This window comes from Elaeis guineensis, chromosome 5, assembly GCF_000442705.2.
Source record: "Elaeis guineensis isolate ETL-2024a chromosome 5, EG11, whole genome shotgun sequence".
Taxonomy (NCBI): Eukaryota; Viridiplantae; Streptophyta; class Magnoliopsida; order Arecales; family Arecaceae; genus Elaeis; species Elaeis guineensis.
In genome coordinates this window covers 3106843-3120653 of record NC_025997.2, presented here as the reverse complement: position 1 = coordinate 3120653, position 13811 = coordinate 3106843, and the positions used below count along the sequence as shown (strand labels likewise).

The following is a 13811-nucleotide window of genomic DNA, read 5'->3' as shown; positions in this document are numbered from 1 at the left end:
CGATGATCGAGCCGTTGATTCGACGATCGACGATCGACCGTGTTGGTCGGGGCCTTTTGCCTTCAGAGGCCGAGGCTGTCGTAGATTCTCCGCTCCTTCGATCTCTATCGGGATCTGCGCACGAGGAGCGGGGAGAGGGGTGTAGGAGTCATACCTACAATGCGTCGGTCTCGGACTCCATTGTCGGGGCAAGACCTATCTATCGGTGGAGGGCCTGCCGGGTTCAGCATGGGCCCGACCTTTCTTTCATTTTTCTTTTCGGCCCGTGCCTTAAGTCAGGCGCCGGTCGGAAGCTCCTTCGTCCGTGCGCATGTACTTGTACGCGCGCTCCAGCAGTTCGGCGTATGTTCGGGGGAGGGTTTTGTCCAGGGAGTAGGTGAACCGGGATGTCCTTAGCCCCCGTTTCATGGCCGAGATGGCCATGTCTCCATTGAGGTCCCGGACCTCAAGCGTGGCCGCATTGAATCCCGTCACGAAGTATCGTAGAGTCTCATTTTCTCTCTGCTTGAGGGAGAAAAGACTGTCCGAGGTTCGTGGCGGCTTCCGACTGGTGCTGAAATGGACCACGAAGGAATGCTCGAGCTATCCGAAGGAGTGGATACTTCCCGATCGGAGACCGGAGTACCATACCCTGGCAGCTTTGCGGAGCATGGCGGGGAAGCCGATGCAAAGGAGAGCATCGGTTGCCCCTTGGATCGTCATGAGAGCTTTGTAGCTTTCCAGATGGTCGATTGGGTCGGTGGAGCCGTTGTAAGACTCTACGTGCGGCATCTTGAACCGATTGGGGATCGGTTCGTCGAGGATGAGTCGGGAGAGAGGTTGGGCGGTCTGAAAGTCGACATCGTTCGCGGACTTCTGGCCGTCCATCTGCAACTGCGCAAGCCGACGGTCGATTTTCTCGAACCTGCGCTCGTAGTCGTCTGCCCGTCGGTGCTGGGAGACCCCAGGAGTGGAGTCCCCGGAAGATTCCGAAGGAGAGGCGGACGGCGTTCGCGGCCGCTTCTCCTTCCTCGCTCGTTCCAGCAGGAAAGGAGAGGGCTGCTGGGACCGTCGGTCGTCGCGCCATGGCCGTCCCTGCTCCTCTCCGTGGGAGCGCTGTTGAGGGCGCTCGCGCAGAGGCGACGGGGATCGGTGCGGTCGTCGGTGGCTGCTCCTGGAGGGCATTGGACGGGCCGCCGGTTGTTGCTGGAGGCTCTTGACTGCGTCCGTCAGTACGGTCATCTGCCGTACGATGGCCGCGATCTGCGCCTCCGTGGTCACTGCGGGGCGTGGAGAGCTAGGCTCCGCCGCCGACGGTGGCGGGGAGGCCTCTTCCCGGCGGGAAGAGCGCCTCGCCGACTCGGTGATCCTCGATCGTTGGGCTCTTGTCTTCGTCATCATTCCCCCTACCTGGCGCGCCAATCTGTTGCGGCCAATCGCCTCGTCGTCCGATCGCCGGAGAACGTACACCTGCAAAACGAGAAGTCCACACTGACCGGAGGCGACTCCGGCGGGGACCCTCCGATGGTCAAGTCAGAGAGGTGACTGGGCAACAGTGAAATGAAGACAGAGAGCTCGATCGAGAGAGAGAGAGGGAGAGAGGAGCGAGCCTGTGTTTTTGGAGTCGTGAAGTGGGGGGGAGCGGATCCCTTGCACTGTTGCCTTCCCCGATATATATAGTGGAGCAGGTATGGCGCCGTCATTAATGGCGCAGACAAGTGAGGAATTGTCAACTCACTGTAGATTGTCAGAGTCGTCGTGAAAGTGTCATGTCACCGTGGGGCTGTCAAATCATCAGGGTTGACAATGCCTTCGGCGGGACAATGCCCCTAGATGGCCGTGCCGCATGCGGCTGTCAGGACTGACAAGCTCTGGCGGCTGTACGGCGATCGGAGGAGTCGACCGACCCTAGGTCGGTGGCCAGCTGAGTGGCGTCGGGTGGAGATTCGGGCCCCTCTGTTGGTCGGCGAGTCGGTCGGTCGGTCGGCCAGTCGGTCGGTCGGTCGGCCGATCGATCGGTCGGTCGGCCAGTCGGTCGGTCAGTCGGGGTCGTCCGTCGGAGTCGTCGGTCGGAGTCGATCGATCGGTCGGCCGGTCGGTCGGTCGGTCGGCCGGTCGGCCGTCGGGGTTGTCCGTCGGAGTCGGTCGGTCGGAGTCGGTCGGTCGGTCGGCCGGTCGGTCGGCCAGTCGGTCGGTCGGAGTCGTCGGTCGGGGTCGTCAGTCGGAGTCGGTCGGGGTCGTCGGTCGGGGTCGTCGGTCGGTATATCCCAACAACAAGTATTATCCTATTATAGAGGCCTAACATGCGGAAGGTATCCTATGGCTCATATATGAACTAACTAGTTGGATAGTTAGTATTGGTATATATAAACTGACTTCATCATCAAGTCATGTGGCAACATCGGAGTTATCTGAATTATAAGTATACTTTCATATCAAATTGGTTAAATACCAATCTACTTCGACCTTCAACTCAATTCTATATCGATCTAAATTGACTAGAGTTGACTCCTGATAAAATATGATGATTAGTTTGATTATTTACCGATCTACTATAAGAGACATCGGTTTAAAATTGACGTGATCCTAAAATATAGACGATTACCTTACAATTGTCGTCCAACTCAACAGTAGCTATCTTCGAGCTATACTACAACTAATCATCATGTAAACAAATAATCCAAGATCTTCATAAAGTTGACAATTCTGTTATAACAAACTAACAATCTAACAATTTCTTAAACAGCCTAACAACGTCTTCTAACAATCTAATAGTCTAAATAAACCCCCTCTATATAAAGAGGGGTAAGGTACCCTCCAAGGGATAAGTTATAGAACTGAGACTCTGCTGAATCCTTTTCAACTCTCTCACTGAAGGAAACAAGAGTGTCCATTCACTCATCCAAAATCTCTCTTCTTGCCTTCCAATTTTTCATTTACACTATCTGTTTTTAAAGTCTCAATTAACTTAAGCATCGGAGGATTCTAAATCTGAAGGTACCCCATCGGTCTTAGGCCTTCTTTTATAAGTTCACTCGTGGTCTACATCGATCTGATCTTTAGTAGCACTCCAGCTTGGTCCAGCACTGATCTTACCCACTTCCCTCCGAAGCCTTGTAGCAACAGTTAAGATGCCTCAACTGAAAAGTCCAGTATATATTTCAAATTTGTATTTTATATTTGAAGAAGATATAAACTTAATTATTATAAAATATTTAGATATGTTGTTATCCCTTGTCGCAAGGAATATCAAGTAATAAAAAGGCCTATGGTATTGTTTGAAGATGGCATTTTTTTTTAAAAAAAAAAAGCATTAGTAAGTTTAAGTTTGTAGATTGGTTTGATCTCTTATTTCTCCACTCCATGAACAATTTCAAAATTTTACTAGTCTAATGAGAGTATAGTTAAAATAAAATCTAGTTCTTATTTTTTTCCACTTAAATAATATTGACTCATTTGAAAATTGCTATGCCACGGTATAAAGAGTGTAATGATTCAATAAAGCTTGAGATCTACTATGTTTATAAAAAGATATGTGCAAAAAATATAAGCTAGTTAGTCCTTATATTAAAAAGAAAATTCTTACAATAAGTCAAGCCACCTATAGATACTTAGAATTCTATTACATATTATGATATTTTATTTATTTAAGTTCTATAAAATAACAAGATAAGTTTGAATTTATATATCTTTTTACATTATTCTACCTTTACTCTCCCTCCCCGACCCTTAAATTGATATCCTGATTTTTCTATATGTTGGCTCGCAAATAAGATATGAAATCAAAGTTAATAATAAATTCTTTAGATACTAGGAATTTTACAAAAGATATCTACTTTTAATCTTGTATATAGTCTAATTTGGATTTTATTGGACTAATACATCCTACTTTCATGATTGCATGAGCATCCATCAATATGCATATGAGCTAATAAAAAATGCTCCAATTCATGGCTAATTATTTCTCTCATTCAAATGGATCTGGAATCAAAATGAAAGGGAATCTACCTTGATTGCACATGAGAATTAAAAATAGTAGTTGAATAAAGAGATATATAAAATTTTGACCTATGTTACTATACATCGGTGCAGAATATATCAAAGAAGTTATAATTAGTTATGATTTTCATATATAATTTTTTAGATGTTGAAATTATTTATATATACACATTTTGGTAAAAAAAATATTTATGGATATTGAAAGCATGGGGATGTATATAGATTTTTTTTCCTCTTTTCATCACTTAATTAAGAGATTGGGAAAAGAGATTTAAACTATTGTGATTCAAATATGGAGACCAAGACTCCTATCAACAATGGATATATCATAGTGTTAAGTAAGAAAATCATGGATATTAGTCTTCATAACTGCTGAATTTGAAAAGACTATCCGCTTGACAGTGTCAACTTTCATATATAGACATGCTACATGTGAATGTTATAGACTAACTCTAAAAATATGCCATACAATCTAAAAGATATAGTGAGGAAGTGCATGTTGACATCGATATGGGTACTTTTCTTTAATCAAATTAACGATTCTTTCAAATATCCTTCACACATATTGCAGGTGATTGTGTGTGTGCGCGTGCCTGCTCGTGTCTTAGTTATATAAATTGATATTTTTGAGCATGCATTTTTCTTCTACATCATTAAAAACATGGATTGAAAATTTAATAATATATTAAATACAAAAAATATCTGGTACATAAATAAGATTATATTTCTTAATTGTATAGAGAAGAAGTTGAATTAATAAAATAACATTTATACCACTTCCACTAATCTCGCAGCCCATCCTTAAACCTTTTCGCTCGATGGTTTAGATAATTAGATCACTTCAGCAATGGACTTCACGTCCCCTTTGCGAAAATTGCACCCGCGATCCAATCATGTGGCGGGAGTGCGTCGGTGCAAAAGGTCAATCACGCAACATAAATCGCTATACACTTTACGGCACTTAAATCTGACGTCTGTGATGGACTTACGCGCGAAAACAAAAATTAATTAAAATGGCTACAGACCGCTTCGCCGACGGCCTTCCAGGGTTCCACCAATAATGGAATATCCGAAACTTGTAGCGGATTCGGACGCGGAAGCGTGGATACCTTCACCGCCCGGTATCAGAAAAATCAAAACAAAAAAACAACGGATAACGGTAGAACAAACCCCACTGCCTCCACTCCCTCTTGCTCTCTCCCCCTCTCCCACTACATGTCTACATCCCTCCCCTCCCTCATCCCTTCCCGACCGCTTATGAAAACCTAACACCTCCAATCCGCCAAAACCTTAATCTATGGCGAAAATCCTAATCTCCTCACCCTCCTCCTTTTTTGCTTCCCCCCTCCCTCCTTTCCCCCGCCATGGCCGGCCCGGCCTCCCCCTCTACCGCCCTCGGCGGGCGGATACCAGGGTCAGGCTCAGCTTCCATGAGATTCCTCCTCCTCACGGCCTGGATTCCTTCGTCGATGTCTCCGGAATTGTTTCCAGAGTGGAGGGTCTCCTGTACACGCTCGCCGATGCTGCCGTGGCTGCTGATCCTTCTTCCACGGGTGCTGCTGCTACCACTTCGGTTCAGAAGAACGGGGGATGGTTCGGGTTCATCTCGGACGCCATGGAAGTAGTTCTTAAGGTATCTGGTTCTCTTTTCTCCTAGGAAATTCTGAGATTTCTTGTGACGTCTGTTGCTTTTGAGACTTCCGATTTTGCTGGAAAGAAAGAATTGTTCTCTGTTTTTTTAATAAGAAGAGTAATGGCTTTTATATGATATCTGTTGCTTTTATACACGTAGCGCAAGCACCATCCCTATCGGATGTCTTGGCTCTCCTAGTCAATAAGAAGAGCAGTGGCTTTATTACGATATCCTGATTATTTTTTATATTTATTCATTAATTCGCGTGAATTTTATACCTTAGATTTGGTAAGGATTCATCAGTGTAACCGTTTATTACGAACTGTCACAAGTGTGTTCACATTGTTTAGGATTTCCACTAGTATCCATGTAACAATAATTCGTGCTCATATATGGAACCTGGTTGCCATATCTGCTTATAGGAGATTACATTTGTTGACCACGTAAAAGCTTCCAGGCATTAAGGTTGGCCATTATCACATCTTAAACAGGCTAGTAATTGGGTATATTGCAATGGAAGGTTTGACCTACAAATGCATGCCATTCTCTCTGGTTCTTTCAACGAACCATCATGTTGACAATACTAATGTTAAATCAAACTAGTGGTCCATCAGAGAGCGGTGAAGATATATGCAAGATAAGTTGCTGATTTGTATATGCAGAGTAAAATAAAAGGATAACATGATATATTTATTTCTTGTTTCAGGTGCTAAAAGATGGCCTTACAGCTATACACATACCATATGCTTATGGTTTTGCTATCATCTTGCTCACAGTTATCGTTAAGGTGGCAACATTTCCATTGACGAAGAAACAGGTGAATAATCATTACTACTTTACTCATGTTAATTGTAATTGGAATTGATATTAATTGCTTCTTTGTTAGTGTCTACATGTTCAATCTATTACTCCATTAACCATGGAGGATCCTGAGTGCATGTGGTGACCTCCTTGATTGACTAGCTTTGCTGCAATGTGCATCACTTACTACCCACCAGAAAAAAAGATATGATGTGTATCACTTTCACAAGTCAACCCTATTATGGTTCCTTTTTCTAATTTACCTACATATAATTTTATGTTCACCTTTACAAACTTGTTTGTTATGACATTCTCCTTCTCAAACTGTAACAAATTATTATCATGCAAATAACTATTATCACAACTTTTTTTTAAAAAAATTGCAGGTTGAATCAAGTTTAGCAATGCAAAATTTACAGCCAAAGATCAAAGCAATTCAAGAGAGATATGCAGGCAACCAGGTTTTACTCTGCATTCTTAACAAATTTGGTTAGTTTTTTTAAAAAATAAAATAAAAAGCATAAGTTTACAGTATCACATGGTAACTAACATTAATCTGTTTTTCCACATTTTTAGGGTAAATCTGGTTCTAAGTTATTATACCACATCTTTTGATTCATATGCAATTATATTTGTTGTCATTTTATTTTGTTTTTCAAACAAGAATTTGTATATTATGGTTGCTCTTCTGTGTTCATTAGGAAAGAATACAACTGGAGACAGCCCGTTTGTACAGGCAAGCTGGGGTGAATCCATTAGCAGGTTTGTGAATATATATATATATATATACGTATATTGTTTTCCTGCTGGATTGCACTTTCAGATAGCATTATGCTGTCTAGATTCAGTAGTCCATTTGGTATCTGGAAACTTTAAGAAATTGCTGGTGTGGACCTACTTATATAGCACTCAAAGTATTAATGAAATGATATATGAAATATTCTTTGTTGGGATGACTACTTACATATAGACAATACAGTTAGCCTTCTGTGTTGTTTCATCTTAGCATGAATGGCAATAATCAACTGGTATTCTAGAAACTTTTTGATAAAGAATAACATCTGCTCTTTAAATTTCTCTCACAATCACCTTAAATTTGAATCCCCTTAATCATGTCTCTGGTATCATTGACAATGAAAAACATGCATGTACAAAGGTAAGGACGAAGCAAAAAGCCTTTTGAGCTAAACAAATGGAAGCTGTTTGTGTGGCAAGTAAAAATTGCGATATTATTGGTGAAAAGCATCTAATGAACATGAAGGTGCAAAGCAATTTTTTTATGTATGCTGCAAATGATTATATAGTTCAAAATATTATTATGCTTCTGTAACTGCCAACTAATTCTAGCAGAAATCACTCCTTGCCTGCTAGGATCAAATTTTACCTTCTATTACCAACTTTTGATGATCATTCCAAGTATTTCCTTCTATAAATCATTTATCTTATGTCAGATTTTTTTTTTTCTAAGTATTATCCTTTTCATCTCAAAGTGCAGCATTACTTTATTTGGCATATTCTTTAGCTTCTACAATGTTGTATCATGACTCTCTATTTGCTGAAAATTTAGCCTTTTCCCTTTCCATCTATCTCTGCATTTCAACAGGATGTTTACCTACTTTGGCTACCATACCTGTGTGGATTGGTCTTTATCAAGCTCTCTCAAATGTAGCAAATGAGGTAAATCATAGTTCTTTCTGGCATATTACTTTATTAGAATTTTTTTAATTAAAAAAAAAAAAACTTGCTTGCTGACTTTACTGCTTGCTGACTTGAGCACCTCTTGTAACTGAAGGGTTTGCTGACAGAAGGATTTTTCTGGATTCCTTCTTTGGGGGGCCCAACTACAATTGCTGCTCGACAAAGTGGATCTGGCATTTCCTGGCTCATACCATTTGTGGTAACTGAATTATCTTTGTTCTTTAGATGAATAAGTCCCATGTATGCATATATTTGTCTTGATAAATATCTTGTTTTTCTTTTTTTGTTGTGATTTTATCATTATTATATGCTTCTTCTTGGTGTTTCATAATTATGCAAAATAATAATTAATTTCATTCTACAACAAAGTTTTCTTTACCATTGCGAAAAGAACTTTAAACTTCGTGCTATGTATGTTACATTAGCAAGTACTATTTCTCAGGCTGCATTTGTTCAAGGAGCAATATTTGCAATGTTGGGTTTGCATTTGATTGGGGGATATCTGTTCAAGCATGCCTAGAGTCTGTCATAGTTGATGATTGTTTTACTATAAGGTTCTTTCTTGAAACACTTGGAATATTATAAAACTCATCCCATGGGGTGTCAAATTCTTCAGAGCATTAAACTATTGCTCAACTCTATAAGAATATTGGCACAAGGCTTAGTACTTAGTATGCAGCAGTTGAATATCAGGGGCTAAGGCCTCATATATGCATTCTTTATTTTTCAAATAACTGAACACCTTTTTTGACACGCATACATTTCCGTATTTTCCTTCAACATATTGTGGCATATTTGTAATTGGTCCAGGATATAATTGGTGCAATATATACTGGAATAGATGTATGTAGAGTTAAATGAGAACTACTGAATATATAGAGCAATCAAAATTCCTTTGAGGTCAGTATTTTCAGTGGCAGACCAACACATGGAGATTCATGCAAGAATAAGCACATCATTAGATTATAACAAACGTGGGAGCATACTCTCTGCTCTCCCTTTCTTTGGTTTTGTGTGCTAGGCATTGGCCTAATTCCTATCATGTCTTTGCTAGCATATCTCTCACCTTGGTAGCAAACTTGATCTCAGACTAATGGAAAGTTCAAAATTCTTTATTTTCCTCATTTCAGATGAGCCATGGCGCAAGGATAAATATTCACTGTTATTTACTCATTCTTCATGTGCCTCTACTGTGTTGACTGTTGAGCTTGCTTGCTAATCATTGTTGTCATGCTGCATGATTTCTAGACAGTGTCTCATGCAAATCCAACTGGTGCCCCTTGCTCAAATTAAGGCACTTATTAAGATCAAAGAGGGTGTTTTATGTTTGACATGGTCTCTCAGCTGAGACATATGGCCATGATTGTATTACCTCTGGTTCTGCCCTCTGATCGAACAATATAATATATAGCACACATTGAGCTCAATGCATATCATCATTTGTTGGCAAATGTCCCAAAACATCTTGCATGCATTCAAACATATGAAGGTTATTCTTTCCGCTAGAAAAAACATGGTAACATACTCAAAAATGCATATGCATTGTGAAGAAGAGGTCTGTAGCACACTTTAAACTTGATTATTTCCCTTGTAAATCTTAGTGCATCAATGACTTCTTAGCATTTATAAAGCATCTTAGCACTCATAAATACAACATCTCCAACTATCTCTCACATCCTATCTCTTATATTCTCCTCAATAATTTTTCTACCTAAAGATTAAGAAGAGAATGTAATAAGCTTGAGTAAAATTCACAAAGTATGCTATGTTGACATCGTTAAATGAAAGTGATTGATTTATCTATGGTAGAACTGTGAGAGTACTGAAGACCCAGCAAACTGGAGGAATGTTATAACTGGTACATGTCATTGGTGATTGTTACATGTACCTTGTGCAGGATGGACATCCGCCTTTGGGCTGGTCAGACACAGTGGCTTACCTTGTTCTACCTGTGCTTCTTGTTGTTTCTCAGTATGTCTCCATGGAGATCATGAAACCCCCTCAGGTAAATAATTATCTTTTGAAGTCTGCTGCATTGTCCTCTTGAATTTCTTTTTTGGTGAATGCCTGAAGAATGTGAACTTGATTGGTTCTATGATTTCGAATGGCAGACTGATGATCCAGCTTCGAAAAACTCACTTCTCATTTTCAAATTCCTTCCTGTTATGATCGGTTACTTTGCTTTATCAGTTCCATCAGGATTGTCAATTTATTGGTACGTAATTTAGTATAGTTTGCTATAAACTGCAGCAGTATAGTTTTGGCAGCATTTGTTATCATGTAAATGCCGCTCATTTGTACAATGGACTTTTGGGGTGACAATGTTATCTTACCATATTCATTTGAAGCAATTGTCAATGTGACAAAGGCTATGGGCTGTATATTTTATTTCAATTACAGTTGTATGTTGTGATTTCTTACACATTGAAGCAGTCAGATTATTCTTGTACTGGTGTAAAGCCATTCCAGACTACAAGAATGCATGTGCATGCATGCAGAGAGAGAGAGAGAGAGAGACACACACACACACACACACACACACACACAGACTTTTGAAATGATAATGTCCACTTGTTAATTTGATCTGCATCCATATCAGCAAACACAACAAAGGCTATGAGCTGCATATCAATTCCTCATGCACTGGAGCAGTCAAGTTATTCTTATACTGGCTTAAGGAAATTTCACAAACTTACAGACCTGTTAGTTCAAAATGCATGATGGATCGTGTCAAACAAGAATTCATCCAGTTTGTCTTGATCTGCAATGTATAAAATGCCTATAAACCAGAAATAAGGCGTTTTAGCAGTTTTACCTGTACCTCAGGTGGAAGCCAAATTGGCAATGCCTTTGGTGTTGGGGCACACACTTTGCAAATAAAGAATCCAATACAAATCATGACCATCACATCTTAAAAACAGATATAGATCAAGATTAACTGCTTGGTTTCTTATAGACCATAAGTTTGGATGTGACCTTATGTGTATTTCAATTGATATAATTTGGGCTGTAACCCTTCCTATATGGTTTTACCTCGACTCTCTTTATTTCAAAACTGCAGACACGTATGCATCTAAAATTTGGTGCTATGTTTGAGCAATTGCACCAACAAGTCTAGCTCATCCAAGAAATTTTCCACATGGGTAAGGATAGCATATTTAAAGAACTAGTAAAATGCGTCCAAGTGATAGGATTTTTGTGATAATTCGACGCATATGCATAAGAAAAAAAACTCCAAACCATTTGAAATTTGGCCTTTATGCATTTAATATTTTATCTCTCCCAATTTGGACGTCATTGAGTTTGCAGTTTGCATTACAAGGAATTAGGTTCTAATTTGGCTCCGCTGAAATTTCCTTTCTAGTTGCGCATCAATAATGCTTTTGTTGTTTCCTACCAACTGTTCTGTATTTGAAGTGGAATATTATATAAGATAGTGCCAAACAATAGCTTATTCATATTAAATGATCCTTGGGAGCCAGTTCTTGGTGAGTATGATGTAACTGTCAGAAGACAAGCTAGCTAGCTACAGTCCAGGTGCATTATTGCCACAAAATCATGCAGAACCATATAAATGATTAATCATATGATATCTTATTTGTAGTTTATACTTAAGTGATGCATTCAGTACAATGTAATTTTGACAGATTACTATATGCCTAGTTCTGTTGGATGAGGGTAGCTGCAATACATTCTGTCGTGATGCATGTTCATTAGAAGCATCTGTATTCTATGGTGCTGCTAACCTTAGTATATATTTGTGGGTACTTTTATTCTGTGATCAATTTTAATAAATCTTGAAACCTAGTTTGGCATAGCTGTGAGTTAACTCTCTGTTTTGGTTAGGTTTACAAACAATATCCTCAGCACTGGCTCAACAACTATGGTTACGAAAATTAGGTGGTGCCAAGCCTGCTGTTGCGGAGGATGGTGGTGGAATCATTAGTGCTGGACGGGCAAAGCGTTCTAGTTCTCAGCCAGTACGGGCGGGTGAAAGGTGTTATCAGCTTCCCACAATTTTGTTAAGTCTTTCCTTCCCTAGCAAGATTCTGACTTCTTACTGATTGGCACACTGAAAACAGGTTTAAACAACTAAAAGAAGAAGAAAATAGGCTAAAACTTAACAAAGCATTGCCAGCTGAGGAGGTGCAGGTTCTGGCGTCTACATCAGATGCTGGTGATATTTCAGATGGAAAATCTAAGGATAAGGTGTGTTGAATGTATCTAATGTTTCATTTGTCTGTTGGTGCTGGGCCTTGGGTTTATTCTTCTAGCCCTCACAACTTATGAAGGTCTAATGCTGGTTATTAATCAACATTAAACATCAGGATGGCCACATGGGTTTTCCAAATAATGCAATAATAGGATTGTAATTTTTATCCCTTATCAGCAATGAATTCTGAATGGAGCCTATTATATATAATGCAGTGGATTTATGTGATGGGCATGTGAGATTTAACAAGGAAAGAGACAAAATTTGAGATAGTGGTCATATAATGGAGAGGAATTTGGTAGAAAATATACTATCTAGGAATAATTACAGAAAATAAATTTTCTAATTCAAAAAGTTCTCGGTAATTCTTCTTGTTCATCACATTGTATATTGACAAATTGATGGTCATTTAAACATTTATGAAAGACAGCTTATCTTGCAAGACTTTAACTTCTTTATACCCAAAATTGACTTATTTGATGTGCTTGATGATGCTTGAGCTGTTGATAGAAACTAGTTGGCCTCTTAAAACACTTTCTACAGTGAACTAAAATTTGATATTGTGAGTTATTTTTTCTTCTTTTTTTTTTGGGTACAGGATATTGTAAGTTTCATAAATACTAAATAAATATTCTGAAGTCCTAGTGTTATTCCTGGCGAACCTCAGAAATTCATAACATTACATTTGCCTGATCCAAAGTTTGGCCGATCATGTGTGTTTGCTTCTGAATATGATTGGAATTATTGATATCTAATGGTGCTTCTTTTTACGTGTCCTGTAACTGTGGCCACAGAACTTGAATATCTGATGGCTATTTGCTGTACTTTCATTGCTGCCATATATCTTGCTTGGTAGAACTTTGAGATATGCCTATTTTTCTTTGGTAAAAATGGGAAGCCTTCACAACATAATGCTGTGTCAGCTTTCTCTAACAAATGCCCTCCTCATGGCAGGAGGAAGATCTAGAAGAAGCATATTCTGCTCCTGGGCAAACAAATTTCCGAATTATACCAGGGCCAAGGAAGGGTAAAAGATCAAAACGGAAGCGCGCAGTGCAGTAGTTTAGAAGATCACATTGAATCTTTTTACAACATCTGGTGAGTGATTTCTTTCTCATGCAGCTGTACCATAATGCATGCACATGGCCATTTTGATTTTGGACTTCTTTAGAAAGCAAGGTTTCAAATGCAAAAATCTTGTCAGGAGAGCAGCAAAATGGGGCAGAAGAAAATTTCTTAGCCATTCCATGACATAATGTTGGTCTGTAAAAGTTGTCATCCATTCCACTGTTGTTTTTTTGGAATTTATCAACTCCACTGTTCAGATCCACATCTAAGTATATACAATCAAAGGTCGATTGCATGTTACCACCTGAGCATATCAAATTGTAACAATATTATGGTGGCATTGTATCATTTAAAGGCTCATTGATTATCCAAATTGAGGTCTGAATTTTAAAAAGAAAGGTGTCCTCTCTCCTTTTGGCT

At 39.7% G+C, this 13811-nt stretch overlaps 1 protein-coding gene across 1 annotated transcript; it reads left to right on the top strand.

The window, feature by feature from the left end:
- The first annotated feature begins 5146 nt into the window (after nt 1-5146).
- LOC140857879 (inner membrane protein PPF-1, chloroplastic-like) lies at nt 5147-13691 on the top strand. The gene is given in 12 exon segments (XM_073257142.1): nt 5147-5611; nt 6318-6428; nt 6799-6873; nt 7114-7174; nt 8016-8089; nt 8205-8309; nt 10008-10115; nt 10222-10325; nt 11957-11981; nt 11983-12107; nt 12193-12319; nt 13278-13691. Coding segments are annotated over 12 exon segments (1359 nt in total). The 5' UTR covers nt 5147-5275; the 3' UTR covers nt 13386-13691.
- The last annotated feature ends 120 nt before the right edge of the window (nt 13692-13811 follow it).